Below are 24590 nucleotides of genomic sequence, written 5' to 3'. Positions count from 1 at the left end.
AAGGAAGAGTCTCTTGGAAGCTGCTGTAATCATATTCTGCTCCAAGTTTCTCGCACAGTTCAGCAGCCTATGAAAAGAAACAATGCGACTTACGCGCAGTTGATGCCTTCGAGAAGCCACCCCTATCCTCATATGCCAGTCTGTCTGACTTTAGAACCTATATTCTCACCAGACTCCGGCTGCACACCAAAAGAGGAGGAAGACTCCGATGGAAACCATGCAGCACTTTGAACCCATGGAGACATGGCACATAGGTTCCTCTCATCTACGAACAGATTCAGCGCCAGATTCGCCTTCATATTCACTGTGTCACTGTCCTGTACCTATTTATGCTATAGTATTCTTTTTTGTCGCAGCACAATCATGACAAACCAGGGCTATGAAGGGAAAAAGTGCCCGCCGAGCAAGAACGCAGGAGGGAAGAAACTTCTTGGAAAATTAGACAATTGCGCTTCGCTGGAAGTCAGGTCCGCTCTGGATGAGTCCGCAGCCCAGCGAGGATCAAGTGATCTCCGCGACCACATTAAAGCCCCAGCCTCATCTGGAAGTCACTGGGCTGACATGAAATTGAGAAACATGAGCGTTGCGCAAAAATATGGGAATAAGAAGCTGCCTAATGCGTTAATAGTGGGTGTAAAGAAAGGAGGCACTAGGGCGGTGCTGGAGTTCATCCGGATACATCCAGATGTGCGCGCTCTCGGAACAGAGCCGCACTTTTTCGACAGAAACTATGACAGAGGGCTTGATTGGTACAGGTGAGGAAAAAAAAGAAAGAAACATTATTTTACATTTTTTGACAGCTGATTTTTCCTTGTTATATTTCTGCATAGATGCACTGTTATCACTTCTGTCAGGCAGTGCAGTGCAGTCACCCCACTGTGCTGCTGGGCAGGGGACTGGTGTGATGTGAGGTCCTGACACTTCCATGTCAAAATGTTAATATAACTCCTCTTTCTGACAAGCAAGGACAGAAGATTGTAGTCTAAAGCATTTCACAGTCATATAGATATTTCACAATTTCTCAGCGGCTAATAATTTTAAGGGGCACATTTGGCTGTATTGTCTACACAAAGATACCTTGTCTGTTGGTGGGTCTACTACACACACACACACACACACACACCACACACACACACACACGCACACACACGTAAACACACCTGCACACAAACCTAATTAGCATACCACCACTAAGATCACAAGTTAAATTCTACTTTATAGTCAGTATGTTCTTTTTCTCAGCGCTGCATGTTAACTGTTGGCAGAGCTCCATGATGCTGAACAGGCAGCTCTATGAGGCTGATGTAGGATCAGTTCACACAAACAATCACAGCCAACACCACAGATGACACAGGCAGCCCGCAGGTTACCAGCTGGCTTCAAACAGGCTTCACCAGGGCACAAAATGTTCTTATGATGGTTAGTGAAGGCAAAGGAGCTCACAAGGTGCACTGAGCTCAGAGCATCACCCCCACCCACCTCTGTCTCACTCTGTCACTTCTGCACAAGGTTTCTATTTAGATGTTCCCTGTTGAATCTAATCCACAGACAAGGCACCTTTCTAGTTCATATTTTCTGTTTCTAACCTATTGTCTGTTGAACTTTAATTGAAGCAGAACATTCAAGGTTCCTCTCAATAAAACAATGTAAAGATCACTGCCAAACTGAGTATGCAGTGGCTGAAAATGTTGCTCTATCTGCAGATGCCCTGCAAAAAGGCTTGACGGTGTTGTGTTACGTTATGTCTGATTGTTGGAGCTGCCGACAGCTTTCCACTCACATACCCACAGTGCCACCAGTGTGGCAGGAACAGACCACAGAGCACTGCTTCCAAGAACATGGAACAAGTGATGAAGTCTGTCCTCAAGCTGCGCTGCAGGAATGAACAGCAGAGGCTGCAGCAAATTATCATGTATACGAGTACCTGCCCATCATGTCTCAGCTTATAGTTTGCTCAGATCTCGGTCAGACATGCACACAGATAGGGTTTTTTTGGCTTTTACCAACCTTAGTTTTCAGCTTTATCAAATTGAAATTTATTTCCCTAAATTCTGCATAATTATGCAAAATATTTATTTGCTTCAGAGATGCTGTTTACAATGAGACTGACCAGTTTAAACTGTTTTGCTCAGTTTCCAAAAAGTTGGGCCCTGTCCAGCTCATTCTTGGACTAACTATGTCTTATAGCTTGATTGACATATGGTACACTTGTAATAATACTCATATATAGTTTTTTATACTTGACATACGGCTGTGAGGTAAATCTTAATAAATAAACCTTTTCTCTAACAATATTGTGACTAACACACACAAATCAGCCATCACACCATTACTCAGTTTAGTTGTTTCTAGGGCCTCATTTCAGACAAGAAAATCCAGCTGTTTCCTGAAGAGAAAGTTCTGTAGAACCGAAAATTTGCTCAGTCCTTAAAGAAAAAAAGAGGTTGAATTAGTTAATTCTTTGTGACTTACACATAGACAACAAGTTTGTTTTAACTTGAGCTTCATAGTCAGGCCTGTCACTGTTAATTTCAGAGTGAAATACATTTACAAAGAAAGAAAATGCATTGCAAATAATTCTGGTATGAAAGACGTGTACTCATGCAGATGCAAGACAATCCACCACACACACACTCACACACACACACACACAAACAAACACATACACAAAGACTGGCTGTACAATAGAGTTATCTCAAAAGCTGCATCATACTCATGAAAAGAGAATCAGTCCTTTTCATCTTCAAACTAATGAACCAGAGGCTCTAATATTACAAAAATGATTACATTAATGTAAGACACAAAAACACTCCAGAGTCCCTTTGTCGTAAGTTAAAAAGCAAACACTTGCTCTTTTTAATTACAATTTTTGATATTCTTAATTTTTCATGTATTATACGTGGTTATCAAGCTTAGACTGTGATGTAATTTTATTTGCATGCACAGGAAGGAGCCTTTTTGCTTTTTAAACTCTGATGTAAAGCTTCCTAAAGGGCTGTTTTATAGACAGATATGCTCAAAACATGAGTCAGTTAATTCATTTACACATGCACACAAAGCCAAATGTAGACACAGTGTAATGGAGTCAGTTGCACATAGTGTATTTGTAGGAATTGTTTTTAAATTAACAATCATCAACACAAAACCCTTCAGTAACACAAGTTAACCGAACACCAGTTGAACACCTGAGCACATCAGCGTATGCAGAAAGAAATAACTGTGGTGCATTTTTCCCTCCAACAGAGCACATCAGATGTCAACACATCTTCCTGCCCCAACCATTAGGCCATTCACTACACCAGCAGGCCTCCATCATAGACACCTACCATCTTAATGCAGCTTAATGATGTCAACTATTAGACCAAAGGTTTGAGCTTTACAGAAGTTCAATTTTGTTTTTCCATTGAGGTCCCACACTTATATGCTACCACTTGTGGAAAATTACAAAACTGCACACTTGTCACAAGTTGACAGTTTATATATTCAAGAATCTTAAACAATAGCATGGATGCAATTGCTGGTTTAATTCAGGCTGGACTTGACGAGTGACTGAGTGATTATTGTATTAGACCAGCCCTCAGTGATAATCTGTCACAATGTTCGTGTTGTTGGCAGAACGTCACATAAAGTGTCTTTCCATTGTGATAAACTGTCACATTTGTCTCTGTATCAAGTAATAAAATGTAAAAATCAATTCCTAATCATAAAACTGAGAAGATCAAACAAATATTAATATTTGGAAAGTTGTGGATGTTTATATTTTATCCACATTAGTGGAATGGCTCTGTGGAAAGCAATGTTGGTCAATCAGTCTAAAACTTTTGTCTGAGGTCAGATACAATGGCTGAAATGTCATTACATTTGTTACAGATATCCATGGACCCCAGAGGGAGAATCCTAATGACTTTGGTCATCCCTTGACTTTTCTATTAGTGCCACCAACTCACCCTAATTTTCCACTTCAGTAAAAAGCAAGATATCTCTAAAGATTTTATCCCATCAGTCTAAAGTCGTACATAGTGTTAACTCTCATAGCATGCTAACATAAGCACCTTACATAGTAAATATTTGGCTGTTAACTGGTAACATGCTACCATAAAGATATAATATATGAAAACAGTTGAGTTTAAACATAAAGATTAATTCTTGACCTTGAGGACATTAGTTTAACAAAACAACTCAAGGTTCTCTTAATAGCAAACGTATCTCTCTATTGCATCTCATCCATCCAACAATGGTTAATTGAAATTGCATTGATTAATTGTAAGTTTCTATTGTTTCTAATTCATTCGGGCACGGACGTTTATTTTTGATCTTGGGATGTGACAAAATAATCTCAACACATGGTCCACTTACTAGCTTTTCAAAACTTCAATGACATCTCATGGCATTCATCAACAAATGCAACTGGCTCTGGTGCCAGTAGCTTATATCTGTTGAACAGACAGACACACAACATGTGACACCAAATTAACTCTTGTCAGTTTCAGTATACTGGCCAGTTTGTCTTGTTACATTAAGCGTGTGACAGGTCATTTAGCCTAAGAAGAAAAATGGTGCAGTGTTCATTACTGTACATCCTAAACAGAACACATGTGGCCTCATTTATTTTGTGCGAGTGTATTCACATAACCATACCTGACAAAACAAACATTTTGCTGCCACCGATTTCCTCTTACTTCTCTCGCCACTTTTTCCATTCTCCACAGACTTATAAAAATAAAAAAAAAACACGTCACTATACACCATCAAGACTTAAAAGGGCATCTCAGCTCTATTGATTTCACAGGAGTCAGAAGCACTTCCAGTAGATTTCCTGAGAAGGGTTGAAATTGTATGAGAGTGTGCAGCTACAAATATTCTCCAGGTCCACATTAATTGGCTCTGGGAGGCAGGGAACTATGGAACAGTATGATCAGAAAGGTTGATGAGGACAGAAAGTTAGACGTTTCTCATTTAACACAGAAAACTGCACATTATACAGCAAGGGATGGTAAGGCGTAACTCTGCATTATTAATGAGCTGTCTTCATTTCAGTGCAGCTCAGATACATGCAGTGGTTAACATTAATTACAAAACATCTCTTATTGAGACGTTTCCTTAGTGAGACCAGTCTGAAACACAGGGATGGTGCTTTTATTCCTTTAATAGAATCATTTAGGAAATAATGTTATCATACATACATTATGGACCGATCACATCCTAAAGCTCAAGTACTGTCTATGCAATTAAGCAACCAATACTGCCAGTTAAATCTAACAAATTTGATTTTGTCTCATATTTAATATAAAACAATAACCTTGCACAAATTTTACCGCTTCTGAACAACAATTGAAGGATTGCTACTGAATTTTTGTACAGACATTCATGGTACCCAGATGATTCATCATAATAACTTAAGGGATGCCCCGACATTTCCTCAAAGACGTTCACAGTTGTGGTTTTGAGTGAAAATGTCTTAACAACTATTGGATAATTTGCCATGATATGTGGTACACACGGGTGGCACGGTGGTGCAGTGGTTAGCACTGTCACCTCACAGCAAGAAGTGGGTTCATACCCCGGTTTCCCCGGCCTTTCTGTGTGGAGTTTGCATGATCTCCCCGTGTCTGCGTGGGTTCTCTCCAAGTGCTCTGGCTTCCTCCCACCATCCAAAGACATGCAGGCTAGGTTAATTGGTGACCCTAAATTGTCCTTAGGTGTCTATGTGTGGCCCTGCGATGGACTGGCCACCTGTCCAGGGTGTACCCCGCCTTGCGCCCAATGTCAGCTGGGATTGTCTCCAGCCCACCTGTGACCCTGTACGCAAGATAAGCGGTTGGCAATGTTCCCCTCAAGATGAATTGTAAAAAATTTGAGGATCTCACAACTTTTCTCTAGCGCAAGGTACAAATTTCAAATTGTCCAATGCTTTGATTTATGACTAAGTACATGATTTATGACTAAATACATACATATACATACCTAATCTGCTTCAGCTGTACAGTGATAAGTCCAAAGTAGCAACTGTTAGGATGCTAAAACGCAACACCAAATGGTCAACATGATAAACATTATGCTTAGCATCAGCATGTTAGCATCATCATTTTTGTACATTATGTAATTCCCCGGGGTACCTCTTCAGAGTTATGGATGCAACTTGCACATTAAGTACATATTCCCACCACTGGTGTTGATCATAGTTTGAATGGGTTAAAGGCACTAGACCATTTCCAGGAAGGGGCAAAATGCAAATTATTCTGTTTAATTCTTGTAACATTAGTTGCACTAACTTTGATAACAACCCTGTCTCATAAAATAACATTCATATACTACAATTTTGCAACAACAAATATGTTTTGGCAAAAAAAAATGCAGCCTGGAAACATTTTTAATCAACTTAACACAAGAGCAAAATGTTCATTCTGAACCTATCCGCACATGATTCACTGACACTACATGACACTTAACAACTGAAATATTAAACAAGTCAAGACATACTTAAAGGACAAGACATGATGTATTTAGTTGCAGAAACCAAAATCTTTTCTTAACCAAAGTGTATAAGTAGCCTGAACCAAACCAGGGGCAAGTGTCCAGGTGGATGTAGAAAAGAGCTGGTGCTCTCAAGCGGATGGCCAAGGGCTATACAGGGGAGTAGCTGGAAAGTGGATGGCTGAAGGACTGGGCGAAGCTTGAGCCAGGCGGTCAGACTGAATAACTGAGCAGGTCCGGAGGATGACCAGGAAGTCGATAGTGAAAGCTAAAACCCTCTGGATGCTGGCTGTTAAGGCAGACCCTCTCTGGAGGCTAGAGAAGGTGAAACCCTTTTGGAAGTCGGGCTGGAGGCCAGCGAAGCAACTGGAGGTCAGGACCAGAGTCTGATGGCTGAAGTGCGGGACCAGAGGCCGGCCACAAGGCAGGAGGACTGCAAGGAAACAAGGGGGAGTCATGGAAACCGGAGACTGTTGAAGCACAGGGGCAGATGATCAGCAACAACAGGATCAGCAACCCGTTCTCATCTTGTAGTTATTTCATGCACAAGGTACTTTGGCGTGTGTATGAGACGCCTCCAGGCACTTCTGTATATGACACCCTGGGGTGACTGGAAACTCTAGTAGCACTTCTGGTCGCTAACTAGCTAACTAGCAAAGTTTGTGTTTAGGGCGTTGACAGTCTCCTGAAGCACCTTAACCTAACCTTAACCATCACAGAAGTTTGTGCCTAAACCAGGGCTCTCAAGTGTCACACATTCACCGTGAGACACACGCATTTCAGCCAGTTCACACGCTCACACGCCACACCCTGTATTTCTCACGCTTATTTAAGTGATAACGTCCTCTAAGTTGTCCCGCTATATTCAATTAATGGACGATCATTTTGTGCTGAGTTCATAGCTTTCTGCCTACTAAATTCCAGAGCCGTTAAGCCGATCAGAAATTAAAATGCGTTGTTTCCGGGTGAATTCGTGACGCACGTTTGTTACCAGGCAACATTGATGCATGCGCACACACGGAGTGGAAGTTGGAAGCGCAAGACCCGTTGAATGCGGTAAATGTAGGGTGTTTTTTCTTCAGCATTTTCTTTTTAGGATTCCTGGACGAAATCACTTGCCTGTGATCAAAGAGTGAGTGCAGCTGATGTTGGGGAGTGTAGCCAAATGCGTGCTAAATTATTATTGATGCAGTGAAAAACTCTTTGCAACCAGAGGCTTTGGATTTTTTAGCCAGTGGTGAGCAAAGTAACATAGGCCTATTCATCCATCCATCCACCGTCAACCGCTTACCCTGCGTACAGGGTCATAGGGAGGCCTATTCAGAACCTTTAAAAAAAAAAAAGTACCAATACCTCACTGTAAAAATACTCTGGAAGTAGGCCTACTGCATTGAAGAAGTTAAGTAAAAGTATGTAAGTAGGCTATAAGCAGGAAAATGTAGAAGTAGCCAATTTAAAATAAAAGTAGCCTACTCAAAGCAGAAAGAAAAATGTCCCATTTGACTGTAATACTATTCATTAGATTATTAGTCATCATACATTAAAGTAGTTGGTTGAGGTTGAACTATTTTGTATCAGACTGCAATTAATGACTATTTTTATTTTAATCAGCTGATTATTTTCTCCATTAATCGATTGTAATAAATTCTGAAAATAGCAAGATATGTTCTCACAGTTCCCTAAGTGACATCTTCATAATGCTTGATTAAAAATACATCAAAATAATCAAGTAAAAGCACTTCACATTTGTGAAGCTGGAACCATGAAATGTTTTTACATGAAAAATGACTAAAACCAAGTTACCAATTAAATTTCTGTCAATTAGCCTAACTGTAGTTCTACTAGCTGGACTTTTCTAAACTGTTAAGTAATTTAATTTATATTAAAACATCCTATTTTTTTACACTCTTCATTTTGAGTGTAAAAAGCTTCTTTTTTTTAAGTAACTAGTAATTGAAGCTTTCAGATAAAGTAAAAAGTACAATATTTCCCTTTGAGATGTGGGGAAGTAGAAGTAGAAAGTGGCATGAAAAGAAAATACACAAGTTCAGTACAAACCTTGTGTACTTAAGTACAGTACTACTTTGTTACTGTCCACCACTGGGCTTAGCTTTGGCTGCGTGAAACTAAGGAAAGGACTGGAGATGTTTTTCTATATTTTGGCTCTGGACGGATTATCCATCGTGACGCTGAAAATGGGTGGCCTTGAGCTACAGGGCTCTAAGTGGGAACCTTCTAACCCTGTCATCAAGGCATTAAAATGTGCAACAAACAATTACAACACAATCACCATTCATTCATTTCATTCCATTCATTTCAATTCACCAAGTTGAAATTTGTAGCCTGCTCACACACACAGCTTGGCATATATCCGTAGGGCAAGTTCTGCCATCCTACTGTAGGCCTATGTGTACGGCACTGCTGCTCAGTGGGCTTGTTTGGGGCCAAATTTCTTTTTAGTTTGACACATTTGTATTTTTGAAATATAAGTATATATATATATATATATATATATATATATATATATACTCTTATCAGATTTAGCTATTGTTATACTTTCTGTTTGTTCGGGTTAAATATGAACTATAGGTAAAATTTAACTGCTAGTAAAATCTTGATTTCATGAGAATTGGCTGGGGCCGAGGGGCCACTGCTGCAAATATTTGAGTGGCTCCTCCTCTAACACGAGTTATCGCACTCCAAACTTTTGATAAAACTTAAGAGTCCTGGTCTAAGCCTAAGTCAGTGAATCTATGCATGTCAACCGGCTAACCCTACAACTAGCAGGTCGGGTTAGAACCCTTTGTGTTGCAGCGCAAAACATAAAATAACTACGCTATCTCAAAGTGTGGGTATATGACGACTGAAATGAGAACAGGGTGGAATCAGGGGGCTTCTGTAGCTCAACAGGGTCAGGTGACTGCTGATGCTCAGGAGCAGAGGATTGCTGGCGCTCATGAAGAGCAGATGACCAACGCAGCTCAGGTTTACTCCAAAACAGAAGACACCTGCAGTTTGGGCTCATTGGATTGTTACAGCGTAGGAACTAGAGTCATTTGCAGCTCTCGAACAGGAAATTTCTGCAGGTCGGGGGGAACGGGTGGTTGCTGCAGCTCAGGCACTAGAGGCTGCTGCAGTTTTGTGACTTGTGGTTGCTGCAGCTCAGCAGGGACAGGAGGTTGCTGTAGCTCAGCAGGGACAGGAAGTTGCTGCAGCTCAGCAGGGACAAGAGGTTGCTGCAGCTCAGCAGGGACAGGAGGTTGCTGTAGCTCAGCAGGGACAGGAGGTTGCTGCAGCTCAGCAGGGACAAGAGGTTGCTGCAGCTCAGCAGGGACAGGAGGTTGCTGTAGCTCAGCAGGGACAGGAGGTTGCTGCAGCTCAGCAGGGACAAGAGGTTGCTGCAGCTCAGCAGGGATAGGAGGTTGCTGTAGCTCAGCAGGAACAGGAGGTAGCTGGATTACAGACAGGACATGAGCAGCAGGTGTCAGCCAGGTCACTGACAGAACAAGAGTAGTGGGAGTCGGTCGGGACTGCCCCTGCTGCCAAGGAACCAGGAGCTAGTCTCGGCTGGGCTGCCGACAGGGAGCCAGACAGGACAGGTGGCAATTGGAATAATTTGCTCGCAGGCCAGAGTGAAGGTTTGCTGCCAGTGGCCATGATGCAAGCAGACAGAGAAACTGGCTGGACACTAGAAGCTAGGACACAAGAAGGCTAGCTGACTAGGTTGAAGGGTGAATGTTGAATACCAGCAGACAGGAAAACAGGATGAAGAGCAGGAGTGTAAAGAAAGTTAGTGACCCACCCAGGTATGAAGCCATGGTTTTGTGGACACTTTCCTCTGTGCCATAGAGTGACCAAACGTCCCCGTTTTCCAGGGACAGTCCCTGGTTTTTGTGGCCTGTCCCCAGATTTTATGTGGCTAGAAAGACTGGACAGCAGAGCATACAGGTGTCATGCTGAAAAGTGATCGTCCACCGAAAACTGTGGGAGCATATTGAAGCTATTTCACCCAGTCCCTTTACAGCTGCTTTTATCTGGGTCAAACAGACATAACGTGCAAATAAACATCACTTTATGCCCGTGGTAATAACAAAGGTATGTCTTTGTGATACATTAACATTTCTTTTAACAGAATAAACACAATTGTGGGCAAATAAGCAATAATTTTAGGCAATAATTGAAGTCTGTTGTTGCCGATGGAATATGTGTTTGGTAGGCTTATGTCTAATATCCTTGTTTATATTTGGAAAACGGACTGTAGCCTGTAATTGACATGACTCACTGCTGAGTTATATATAAAATAAAGACATGATCTCTTTTGCAATTATCCTTATGACTACATTATTTTAGTTGCTGTGCACCAACCAATCCAGTCCTTTTTACTTGTTAAAGTACCTTTAAATGGCCAATACAACCCACTTAATGCAGAATTCCACTTGCCAGAAAGTAATTGCAGCCTGTACTTATTGACTGAACGGGAGATTCTGCCTCAAAATGACTTGATTTTATTCAGAAGTTATATTTGACAGATTATAACTCAACTACTTTTTACCTCTCAAAAATGCCTTTAAATGGCCAAAATAACACATAAAACGCAGAATTGTCCTTGGTAGTTTGTGCCTCAAAATGACTTGATTTCATTCAGAAGAGTTATATTTGACAGATGGCAAAATCCTTTTTATTTCATGTATAATAACATTAAAATAATAAATTTTCTTAATGACATACTGACCACCAAACCAAAAATGTCCCCAGTTTTCATTTCAGAAATCTGGTCACCTTACAGTACTTCCTCTCTATGAGATCCACCAATAAATGTGCTGTAGGTCAAGCAAAAGCTACTGATGACAGCTATCTACCTGCAGCAACTGATACTTTAAAAATAACTGTAACTCTATCATTTTGAGGACATTGTGGTTCTGGAAATATCCAGCAGTCAGCATCCTTAGCTCACACTTAGAGATTATCAGCTTCTTAACTTCCTCCCCTTGGCGAACCCAATTTGTCCCTACAGTCCCCGATCAAATCCTCTCTGAGCTTTCTCTCCTGTGTCTCCCCAATTCTGTATCTTTTTGTACTTTCCCACCATCTGTGTGAAGAGTAAGGTGCGTGGACTGTCCGCTCTTCATATTATACATTATAAATATCCTTGACTGTCACATTGCTATAGGCTATAGACCCCAAAAGAACTTCTAAGAGCGCCAGTGTTGATGAAAATTCAAGAAATCTCCATTTGTGTCAGTTGAGATGCTGCTGTAAAATCTGCCCATCACTAATAAAGACATTCACAATGTCGCAAAGTTATTCTCATGAATGGAATGAAAATATCATTACAAAATACACAAAAAATGCAGTTAGCCTCATCTGAGAATGTGCTGTTTAGGATTTCAGAGGGTTTCCCGTCTGTCTGAGTGTCTTCATTTCGATGTCCGTGGATACTTTCCTGTGCCACATGTTAATGTGACAGCTCGTAGCTCAGCTCAATTCAACGTGTCATTGTTCAAGGAGAGCAAGTGTCAGTCATTTCCCTCTGCAGACCGAACCATGAATAATTGTTATTTAAAGGAAAACAAGAGCCTAGTGTTCAAATGACAGCGATTAAATAGGTTTTGGTTCAAGGTCAAATACATTATGCAATTTCTTTACAGTACTGCAGGACTTTATTGTTCTGCTATGAAAATGTCTTGATTCTATTAAGTGGCTGAGGACAGGCCTGACATCAAAAAGATCCTCTACTGCAAGACTGGCTCAGTCAGTCTGTTGTTTTTTGTTTTTGTTTTCAATTAAATTAGAGAAATAGATGCTTGATTCTCAGAGAGCTGAATTGTTATTCACCTCTGTTCCTCACCCAGCTGAATTGGCCACTGTATTTGTCTGGACTGCTCTTTGTTAACTCTTAATAGACTTTCAAGACGGCAGACCTCTGTTGCTGGTGATTAATGATCAGATGTCATCACAACTGTAATCTAAGTGAGTGATACTTTAATAATGGAGCAGCCTCTCCAGTGGAGACTGGATCTCTGCTGTCATATCAAGCAAGAAGAAGATGCCATTTTTAGGAAGTGCAATGGCACAGACATTATGAGAATCACGCAGCATAAGAAAATTTTCTCTGCACAGTCTACCTGAGTAATACAAATCGTTAATGGGTTTGGATGGCAGGGAGCAAGTATGTGTGTTGTATTGGCTTTTCAGGACATTTCAGAACAAATGATTTGCATGAAATACATTCTACCCTAGCCAGTTTCTATAAGTATGGAAAGGAAGTTTGCAAACAAAGATATTTGAAAGAAGAATACAGTATACATAATATTATGAACAAAAATGAATTTGCTGCAACTTCAAACAGTCAAAAGCTCAGTGCTTAAAAAACTACCTTGAAGCTACTATGACAGGCTCTTGGGACAGTGCACATGCTTTACTAACCAGACCATAATACTTTAGTACATTAACCCAGCTTTGCATGGTATTTGCATTGTATTTTTGTGTTCAGGATTACTATGATTTACCCTTGTGTTACTCATGATAGCACTGTTGTAGCATGTTTTTTGTGCAGCTATAATTAAGTCTAAAGATACCAATATAAACATAAGGATGCAATTTTAATTATCAGTGTTAATCAGTGTTTCCCCTGCCATTGTTTTGGCTTGGGGGATATGGACACACAAGATAAAGTTGTTTTCACAAACAGGCAATTCACTTCTCGCTTGTCGCATTAAAAGTTCAATTAATTTGAACTTTAGTCGCGCAAAGTGGTTCTGGTGTCAACAGGTTCCGCTTCTGTCTTCTCTGTGTCGGTGTTTCAGCGGGGGTGGGGCTCATACAGACAGACACACATCCATCCATACACAAGCCATGTTTCCATCTAATTGTCAAGCGAATGTTAAGCAAACCTTTGAAATGTCGCAAAAAAAGAAGAAAAGAAAATGTTGAAAAAGTTGAAGTTACAGATGGCTGTAATAAACAAGAAAAAGAGGATGCAAACCAATGACCTAATCTTAAGACCATGGATTTGAGAAATATGGAGAGAGGTCTTCAGAAATGTGTTTCAAGTTGCTACCAGCCGCACGTTATGGGAATATTAATGAAGACGCTGATAGCAACAACTGATTGGGTGGGTATGTGAGGTAAATTTTCACTGCGTCAGAACGTATTTGACAACTCTGTTTCCATCTCCTATTTAGCGTATTAACTCTTTTTTGAAAAAGACAAAAACCACCTCAAGCCGTTTCGCTGAATTATTCCATTTCTATAAACCCTTTCTAATGCAATACTTTAAAATGCGCATAAAAAAACATCGATGGAAAAACGTCATATTGAAGACGGCACGCAAGCAAGAACTCATGGTTTCAACAAACTCTCAGAAGTGCAACCACATCAGCAACACGCAAGCTTGTTGTAGACTTTGTGGATGGGTGGGCGGAGTCAGACATTCCTTTAAAAAAATTAAAAAGATATGTCCGGTCAGGCTTTGTAAACTAGGAGGAGTGCTGCCAACGAGAGAGTAGGCTCCATCACACCCACTTATACCGTGTGTTCAGCATCTTATGGAGGCTGTCAACTAATAACCTGTTTGTTAGGGGACAATTCACAATCTTAAATTGTAAAACACAAAATTAAAATTTTTTAACAGAAAACAAGGAATCTGGCATAGATTTTACTGAATTTCATAAGGCCCTATCCATGATCTCATTGCCCAATATGTGAATGTAGCATAACTGTAAGCTCCATCAGGAGGTAGTAACTTTAGCAGTAAAAATATCAAAGAGGAATTGAGAAAGACGAACCTAAACAGACAAAAATTAGCGCGCGACACCACATATCTTTTACACATCTGCTCCACAAAACTATGGGGGGTCTACCACCCCTCCTGAAAAAATTATTCATGATTGTGTGTGTTATTTTACTTTTCAGTACCTCTGATAAAGTTTCTTCTGGAAAATGTCACCTTTTTATTTCCACACCCAAGCTTTTTGTGTATTGCCAAGGACTGTGACCGTCATTACTCTGCATGCTGCTGACTGTGATAACACACTGGCAATGAGAGCCCAGGAGACTTTTCCTTATAATTTACTGTGTAACCGTTTTGTTGTTAAATTACTCCGAGACCGAACAAACACAGCATGTAATAGATACTTTGATTTGGGCCTCTCCATGGTCAGCAAGTGAGCCTGCATATTGTTTAATAGGCAGGGTTCATTATTAGTTCTTGTAATGACAAACATTTCCAGCGGGAGGTAAAGGCCATTCTCTAAATCCCTCTGCCCCTGTGCCTCAGATAGACTTCACTTTGTGATTAATGGTTTCTAAGTTAAATCCCAATCAGTGTTTGCCTGAAATCCTCCAACTCATTAAACTTGTTTATTTGTATATTGTGGTGTGTTGCCACAATATACTCAATATGCTCAATTACAAGTGATAGGGTTGATGATGTGCATTCAACATTGGTTAGTTTACAGATAGATTATTGGATGATTGTAGATGTAGACTGTGAAAGCATGAATGAACCTCTGACAGGTTGGCAGTAACTTAGTTTTTACAGGGGTGATTTCATATGTGATGTCTACATTTAACATTGCATTGCTTCACACTTGTAAAATTCACATGTGCCTAATACATATGTGAATATATGTGTAATGATAAATTATGTGTAAAAAGGTGCTGTTGAGAGAAACACACTGGTTAATTTTGTTTGTTGTTTTGGAAGGTACCTGCATTGTCGACATGTGGCTTTGTTGCATGACAATTTTGTATTTGTGCTGCAACAAACAATAGGCAACATTCTGTTTTAACTTCAATCACAGTGAATGACACTAATAAATTCCGAGTTCATTGATCGTTCACATGGAGATGATTCAAGGCTGACCTTTACCTGTTCTTATGGTCTGCATCCCTGATGAACCTACATTGCTCTTTAGAAATTAGTTCAATAAGACACACTTGTCTGGAGCTGAACAGTCCACTATTTCACTGCATTTCTTGTTTTCACACTGTGAAAGAAATCATGTACATACTGAAGGTGATGCAGTGATTTGCTGCTTTTTTATTTATATATATGCAGTGTCACATACAGGGGTTAGATCTTCACAGTCTGTAGTGTGTAATGTAATAGAACAGCACCAAAAGCTTTTAATATCTAATCTTTATTTAGTTTTGTATCAGAGAGGTTATGGTTTTACTGGTTTGTTTGGATTCTACTGGGGGTCTGTTCATCTGTAAATTGTTATCTATGTTTGAAAGAGCGATTTTGATTCCTACTGGCCATTTCCCTAAAAATTTGATATGATGATGAAATTTGTATAGATATGAATGTCATCTGAACAAATCCTATTATATTTGTTGGCCCCCTATTTTTTTTTTACTACAGCACCACCACCTGGTCAAAATATCTTTTATGGAAGAAATAAAAAATGTAATGGTCAGGTTGGTCATTTCCTCTACTGCCACCCCCAGTAGTCCCAAAAGGTTTGGTGAGTGGTAGGTGGTGGGTGAGTTGTAGCAACCAGTGCGTCACACACTGTCTGTGCAGGTTAACTGTGGTGATTTAGCTGACTATCAGAGTCTCATGCAGTCCTCTGTTAGTGCTGTCACTAAAAAAAATAGATGTAAGTCCAGGTTTACTTAAATTGAAGCATAAAGTCAGCTTCACAATAGGTTTCACTACAGCACTGCACAGCAGAGAACTTCACAACCTAAAACTAACCAGAGGTGCTGTCCAGACTGGTAGTTTCAAACTCAAAGGATAATGAATATCTCCCTAAGAACTGTGAAATCTGTTTTTTGATGAGATTTTCTCCAGACCTGTGTTAACTTGATGAGATAGAGAACTGGCTGTGTGCAGGGGCAGATGCTGTAGGGTTTAAAGTGCTCACCTGCACATAGAAAAGATTCAGATATTCGGTATGTTGAATGACTAAATCTTTAGGGCCCAATGAGAAGTTGAAGCCTGAGTGAAAAAGAACAACTGGGCAAATGACATACTAACTGGCTGGTAAAAGTCAAAGACATCATTACATGGATTAATTTAAAGCTATAAATCTATTTCTAATGAAGTGCTTTATAAATATTTTAAATGTTGCATAAATGCTTTAATTTTCAGAGGAACAAATTGTAATAGGATTATTGTTGTTTTGAGCTTTACCCTTGATTGGCTAACAACACTCTAATTGTTGTCCTGCAGTGGCTCTGCTGTAAAAAGTGTGGCATGTTCTCCCAGTGGAAAACTGCAGGAGAACAGTGTATCTGCTTTTAATGGGGAGCCCTTGGTGCTTTGAAACAAAGACATCCATGTTTTTGACTTATTCCTCCATAATGATATAGCAGCATCCAGAAGGAACTAAGTGTGAACTCTAGACCTCCTGCCTCTACTGCACCAACAAAGATAAATTGTTCAACAAAATAGCCAGCAGGCTCTTTCAGGGTCACTATAATATGCAGACTAGCAATCAGCACACTGCAGCTCATTAATGAGTGGCAATGACTGCCATGCTTTCCACTGTTGACCCTAACTACCTGTAGGTGAGAGATGCAGAAGGATGCTAGTGCTTGTGTTTTTCTTTCTTTCTTATGGAGTGGGCGATAAAGCTAACATAAAACATAACATTCAATCAATATAGATCATAATTGTTAGAATAGTCAAAGTGGTTACTTTATTCATTGCTCAAATTCTAGTAAAAAGCCATATTTAATAATGAACACATGCAATGTTGAAGCAACTTCTAAATAAATCATTTTAATTTTAGTATTTGCTTCATCTGTTTTCACAAAGAGAATTATTCTACAGTGCATCATACTGAGGCTGTTAGACATCATTGTCATATACTGTAAAGTCTCCCTGTTGTGAAGGGACACAAATCAAAAACCTCACAATAAAAGGAACGCAATGTGCACACCCATTAGTAGCTGCCTTACACCCATTTTTATTAACTCCCTGTGATGTCCTCTGTGTTTAGACGGACAGAGCAATGTGTTGAGTAGAGTAAGACACTTTCTCCTTTATGTACGGTATACACACATTGAAATAATCATCACAAAGACAAAAATAATAGGGTTAATTAATGAAGCTGCTAGTATTATGATTAACCAGCCAGGTCCTTTTACATTATGTTAGTTACTTGAGAATATGGAATTGCTTGAATATTTATAATAAAATATCAGACAAACCATTCAAGGCAATCTTAAATTGCCTTAAATTCAAACATACAAAATTAAATTAAACTAGAACTGCAAGCAGTTGTAAGCGGGGTCCAAGCCTCCTGGCGCAAGCTGCCCCACCTGGCCCCGCGGAGTCGGCCCGGGTGCCCCGCAGTCGTGCCGCATAAGGACCCCAAGTTTGGTGTTGATCCGCCATTCCAAACCTAGGTAAAATATGGCATGGTTGGAAATCCTATTCATTTCAATGAGATTTTTCACAGCCTTTCAGCTTTGATTATTCGCCACCTAGAATCCGAATTGAATCAAATTTTTCAGGTGTCATCAGAGGCCCGTGGGGAAGAATTGAGCCAAATTTGGTGTCAATCGGACTTGCGGTTATGGAGATATAAAATGCATGTAAGTCAATGGGATTTTTTTTCAATAACGCCAACTAGGGGCTAACTGTACCAAATTTTGCACAGCCCTTCAGGGGGGCATGCCACATAAGGTCGTCAAGTTTTGTGTTGCCTTTCAAAGCCAGAGATATGTTATACTTCATGTTTTTAGCGTTTTCACAAATATTTATTTGCTTGTAATTGGGACATTTTTTGTCGGATCAAAATTCCCTCTACAAACTTTCTTTGGTTTGGTCCAGAGATGTTCCGTGCCAAGTTTCGTGTCGATCGGACTTGCGGCTTCGGAGGAGTTAATTAAAATAGGTTTTCCAGTTTTCGCGAAATGAAAACGTAATCGCAGAGGCCATTAGAATATATCATTAGAATCGGCAGCATCCCCCAAACACGTAGATGTAAGGTTTATGAATGTGCACTGTAGTGAGCCGTAGTTATCCGGCAAAATGTCCTTTGGTTGAAAATATTTGGTGTCAATCGGACTTGCGGTTATGGAAATATAAAATGCATGTAAATCAATGGGATTTTTTTTGACATCTTTAATCTGCAATAACAGTGCCACCTATGGGCACATTTGGGTGAACACTAGTGCCTGTAGTAAGGGGGCTATGCTGAACAATTCGGTTCCAGTTTCATGTCAATGTGACTTGTGGTTATAGAGGAACAATTTTTGGGGATTCAATAGCACCACCTAGGGTCGAGTTGCACCAAATTTTGCACAGGCCCTCAGGGGGGCGTCCCACATTAACGCTCCAAATTTGGTGTGGATCGGCCATTCCAAAGCGAAGATATGACATCATTTCCTGTTAGTAGCGTTTTTCACAAATATTTGTTAGCATATAATTGCGACATTTTTTGTCAAATCAAAATTTCCTCTAAAAAATTTCATCAGCTTGGTCCAGAGATTATCTGTGCCAAGTTTGGTGTCGATCAGACTTGCAGCTTTGGAGGAGTTTATTAAAATAGGTTTTTCAGTTTTCAAGATATAGCGAAAAAAATGGAAATGGGTGGGGCCTATACCACGAGATTCAGCTCGATCCCCCAAATACGTGGATATAAGGTTTTTGATATCCGCCATCGTAGACGGGAGTTCCAAGGCCAAACGCGTTGACCTTGCTTATAGTGCTCCCTAGAGGTAGAAGTGTGCGAATTTTTGCGCCTGAGTTACGTGCAGTGAACTGGACCTACCCTAGGAGTTTTGCGTCCCTTTTTTCTTACAGAAATTACTAACAAGAATTGTGTAATTACAGCATCAAATGCAATGCTGAAGCATCCAGAACAAATTTGACCAGGAACAGGTCTCATTTACAGTTGTGAGCAAATCTTCCACACCTGAGTTCACTTTCCCAGAGTGATTAAAATGTCACAGCCAAGCCTGTAATGCATTCTGACTTAAAGTTTCATCAAGAATTGGGAAGAAAACTGTAAATTACCCTGAAGAATTTAGTGTTGACTCTGAGTGAGAAGGTGGTAATCAATCAGAGTACTTCACTCAAATGTCAGTTAATCAAAGTGTGTGTCTAGGTATGTGTGCGTGTATCTGTGGGCTTGTTTTACTTTATTTGTGGGGGACAAAAACTGGTATTCCACTATACTTGTGGGGTCAGACAGCTTTGTGGGGACCAAAATTCTGAACCCCATCAGTTTGCATGTAGTTGAGCGTGGTGTGAGTGGTTAAGGTTAGGGTAAGGTGCTAGGAAATGCATTATGTCAATGACAGGTCCCCAAGAAGATAGTGCCACAAGGCTGTGCGTGTGTGCGTGTGTCTGCTCATACATGTGTCGCTCCCACAAAGCAAGATTCACATAAAAGTGCATTTTAAAGTTCCTTTCTATTGATACATGCATACTGATAAAGATGCTAAAGTTTCAGAAACATCAGTGATTGCCCTTGAAGCAATTCCATTAGAATTACAATCATGTACAGTTTCTAACTGCAAATAATCATTACCAAGCAAGGACTGAACAGCTTTTAGTAAAAGCACACCAGAACCCACTGCCATAAGGACCCTCAATTTTATCTTTTAATTTCAGATGCTGTGTGCAGTGCTGGTAGTTTCTTGGGGGCATGTGGATAAAAAAAATGCTGATGGTTGGTTAGTACAGACACCTGCCTCAGGTATTGCATGTTCCACTTCTGGACTGATTCCTGCTATCTCCATAACAAACAGATACATAAATGAGGCTGCTGCTACTATGTGTTTGATTGAGCAAATAAAATATTTGATCAAAAACAGTAATCACTTGCATTCTGTTTGTTATATCACATACAGCCATTAGCTGTGTTAAAAGCCTCTGCTTCCGCAGGATTTAGTGTTTTTGGGGCACGGAGCATAGAGTCCTTTTCCAGCCAAGTCAGCTGAGAGCATGCATGTCTGACACTTCTGCTGGCTGAGCCAGCTGACTTCATGTGGCTCACCACACACAAATGTGATAAAATAATTTCATTATATGCATCATCTAGACTTTCCAAACGTTATTGGACCCTATAGATCCAATTCAGATAATAAAAAAGAATAATTTTGGTTGGTCTGTGATGCTCAGAAAATGTATTTACCATTTGACAGCTTCTCCTTTTCTGACAATTGTATGTGAGAAAAATAGCCAGTGTGCATCACATGATGAACCCAGAGTTGCAATGCACGGTGTGTCAACTACAAAATAGCTTCAAAGCCCAGCACCATTTCCTGGTGGCTTGGTATGGACACTACTAATCTTTCTTTTCCGATCTGTAGCTTTTTGACATGCAGCTTGAGATATCAGTTTTTCTTTTTAAGAATTGTCCCTAACTGTACTGATTGCACTTACACCACAGTGCAAGTCAGACCACCTGCAGATGTCATCCAGGTGCTTTCAATTGCAGTGTGTTCATTTACACCTAAAAACACAAAAGTATCCTTATGTAGTAAAATAATACCCAATGTAAATGGGGTCTTATGGAATGGACTGTGATTACATGTGTGTATGAATATGTGAATCCAAAAAATTACATTTACTTTCAAGTCAAAACTTTAGTCTCAAAAACTTGGGGAACTGGACAGAAATATGTCAAAGAACCAGAGTATCTATTGTAGGGAAGAATAGAATAACACCTTCATGTTATATTCATAATAATTTATCTATATGATGCGTCTCAATTTGAGATGCATCAGTCTTTCTTTTTTTAAAACCCCCATTTCCATCTTGTCAGTCCTTCTGCATTGTATAAGGTCAGTGTAACAGTCATGTAAGTTATCCGTTGCTGAGACTTACTGAGAGTAAACAAACAGAACAGAGGTAAGAATCAATAACTCATGGCCAGATAGCACATGTTGCAACTTCCTCTGATAGACAGGCTCCAAACAAAAAGTGGGAAAAATGTAGCTGTGAAATCTCTTAAGTCAACATAATTAGCATTTTATGGACACGTTATTCCTAGTGTCCTCATGCAATGGAGTATATGTAAACATGCTCTCAGCAGAATAATGCTGTACACAGTTGTATAGAGAACAGCAGAAAGCTATATATACTATTTTTAGCCAAATCTGTGACCTTACACTGTATGTGTTCACATTGTCATCCCAGTTATGTGACAAGTTGCAGTTTAAAACCAATGCAGGATCCTCTGATCTGCACAATCTTCATCTCAGAGGATGGTGAAAATGTTTGGAATTGACAAGCCAGATAATGAAGACAGTTTCCTCAGCACACAACCAAAGATCTGTTTAAATGCTGCATCTCCTGGAAAATGTCTGCAAGTTTTTTAGTATGTAGCAAAGCTGTTTGCTTGAAAAGGTGCTGTTCTCATAAAAGATTAATAGACGCCTAGTGGCCCTGAGGCGCCCAAGCCAACAACGCAGGATTCATAAATAAAGCTAAATGGATCAATATTTTCAAGACTTTAGAGGTAACCTATGGCTACCCCTACCTTGAGAGAGAAAGCTTTGAGAAAGGTTAGGTTTTAATCGAAGCCTTCCCCCAGTAATAATAAAGAAACTCTGGTATTTAATCATCAGAACTGTGTGGTAACGTACCTAAATCCAGAAACTGATTCACATGCTGTGAAAGAGAGGAATTCAGGGACTAAATCTTCTTTAATCATAAAAGTAAACGACCAGTTTAATATTACTCTATTGTAATTATCCTCACCAAACTGCAGAGTTATTGAGCTGATGCCAAATCCCTTTTCTGTTGAAAGGAAACAAGGAACAAAGTATGGATAGTCTCTGAATTGTGGCCAAGGCATTCATTGTCTCAACAAACAACATCAGAGGCTCATTAATCAACTTTTATTGAATCAAAGTGGCAAAGCAGAATGACATATTACAATGGGAAGGAAGACTCACATGACAAATATGACAATTGCCTGTAGTTTGTAAAGCCATTATCTTGGCAGCATGATGTTGATAATTATTATGCATGTTTTTATTGTACAAGCTGTACAATCACCAATTAACCTCTAACAAATACATTCACATTGTGTTTATTTGGGATTTGTCTACCTTTATTTGATACTGTGTACTTTGTGCTATGTTAGCGGGAAACTAAATGTTTGAAATACAGTAGTACTGCATACCTACAGTTTACTTTCTTATGTCTTTAAAAAATATCATCAAACTGTATTTTATAGTTTCTGTAATACCAAGATATCTATAGATTTGAAATATGATAAATTGTTATTTTGTTCTACCTACCCAGCAGTTGATAAAACAGTTATCTCCGCCTCGATCAGCTACAATATTAAAATGCTGCATACATGATGAGTAACAAAAATCCAACAAAACAATGACAGGAATCAATCTGCTGTATCATGAGTACATTTTGCTGCAAGTTTTCTTCTTAAAGTAAGTTTTACATATAAAGGTGCATTTTTATATTGTAGTATTACAATATAAAAGAAAAGTATTACACTTTTACTTAAGAAGCAGATCTGAATATGTCTTCTACCACAATAATATCACATACTTTACCTAGTTTTCCTTCCATAGTTTTTGAAATGTCATGAAATTGTATTTGCTTGCTTCTGTAATACCAAGATTTTGACAGATTTAACACACATAACCTACATTTCAGTATTTTCTGTCCTTTCTTCATTGTTGTGTTGCCGTTAACAAGCTAAATGTCACACAGTCTAGTGTATAGTAGATGTGCATTTATCACAACAGGCTGTTTTTAATACTTGGTATTTGTGATACAAGAAGGGCATCATGTTTGCATTCCTAAGCTAAAATGTTCCTCTTACTAAAGTCATGTGCAAACGCTCCTGGACAGGAAAATAACAACTCTTGCTGACTCATCCATGTGTGTTTTATTCTTTTGTTTTTCTCCCAAGGGGACTAATGCCACGGACGCTAGACAGCCAGATCACATTAGAAAAGACTCCGAGTTACTTTGTCACCAGAGAGGCACCCAGACGCATCTCCAACATGTCCCATGGGACCAAGCTGATTGTTGTGGTGCGTAACCCAGTCACAAGAGCAATCTCCGACTACACGCAGACTCTTTCCAAGAAGCCCGACATCCCTACGTTTGAAGAGCTGGCCTTTAAGAACCTAAGCCTTGGTCTCGTCGACTCTTCCTGGAACGCTATTCGGATTGGGATGTATATTCTGCACCTGGAGAACTGGCTGCAGTATTTTCACCTTTCGCAGATGCATTTTGTGAGCGGGGAGCGGCTGATCACGGATCCGGCAGGGGAAATGGGCCGCGTTCAGGACTTTTTAGGACTGAAAAGAATAATCACAGACAAGCACTTCTACTTTAATCGAACCAAAGGCTTCCCCTGTCTAAAGAAGCCGGAGAGCAGCAGCCAGCCGCGCTGCCTCGGCAAATCCAAGGGCAGGACTCACGTACAGATCGACCAGGAGGTCATAGATCAGCTGCAGGAGTTTTATAGGCCATTTAATATCAAATTCTATGAAACTGTGGGACAAGACTTCAAGTGGGATTAAGAGTGCCGTACAGAAACAGGGCTGTTTTTAAAATGGCTACCTCTGGAGACATTGAAATACAAATGAGAGTGTCTTCAACAAAATGTGTTCAAATGACTTGAATTGAGCTATGTATAGATTGACAAAATTTATATAGAATAAGATACAACTCAGACATTAAAATAAAAACATATGAAAGGTGTTACATACTGGAGTTGGGTCACAACAATTGCCATTTCTTTAAAATATATATACAAAACCAAGTGTTCTTGACATATGGATTCATCAACAGGCAGGGTTAATGATTAACCAAGTCAATAGCAAGCAATAATCACAATGCCTTCATGTCATTTAGTCACACCAGACCTACATTAATGACGTTGTTTGAATATTCATTGCCTAGATTGCTTATTTATTCATAATTTCTGCACAAACTGAACCAGCAGCTTTGCCATTAAAATGAGCTCTCAACATGAAGTTCCAGCAAAATGTCAAATGAATAATCAAATCAGCCTGTTAATTATTCTGCAATGAAACTTATTGACAAAAGTTCATAGGCAGCAGTGACAAATATGCTGAATAAATGTACTATAACTGAGAAGGAAAACTCAATATGTAAAGATAGATGCTATAACACTGATAAAGGTTTACTGCTTGTTGAATTT

The 24590-nt window shown here is 39.7% G+C and overlaps 1 protein-coding gene across 1 annotated transcript; it reads left to right on the top strand.

Moving 5' to 3' along the window:
• Window positions 1-223: 223 nt before the first annotated feature.
• On the top strand, window positions 224-24168 carry hs3st2 (heparan sulfate (glucosamine) 3-O-sulfotransferase 2). The gene is made up of 2 exons (XM_038736712.1): window positions 224-755; window positions 23328-24168. The coding sequence occupies exons 1-2, from the start codon at window positions 244-246 to the stop codon at window positions 23944-23946; spliced, it is 1131 nt and encodes a 376-aa protein (XP_038592640.1). The 5' UTR covers window positions 224-243; the 3' UTR covers window positions 23947-24168.
• Window positions 24169-24590: the final 422 nt, after the last annotated feature.

The sequence above is a fragment of the Micropterus salmoides genome, unplaced genomic scaffold, assembly GCF_014851395.1.
Source record: "Micropterus salmoides isolate LMB-PRFRI ecotype aquatic unplaced genomic scaffold, ASM1485139v1 Ms_hic_scaffold_2131, whole genome shotgun sequence".
In the NCBI taxonomy this organism is placed as follows: domain Eukaryota; kingdom Metazoa; phylum Chordata; class Actinopteri; order Centrarchiformes; family Centrarchidae; genus Micropterus; species Micropterus salmoides.
Note: the sequence above shows the minus strand (reverse complement) of the source record. Positions and strands in the feature narration are given on the sequence as shown.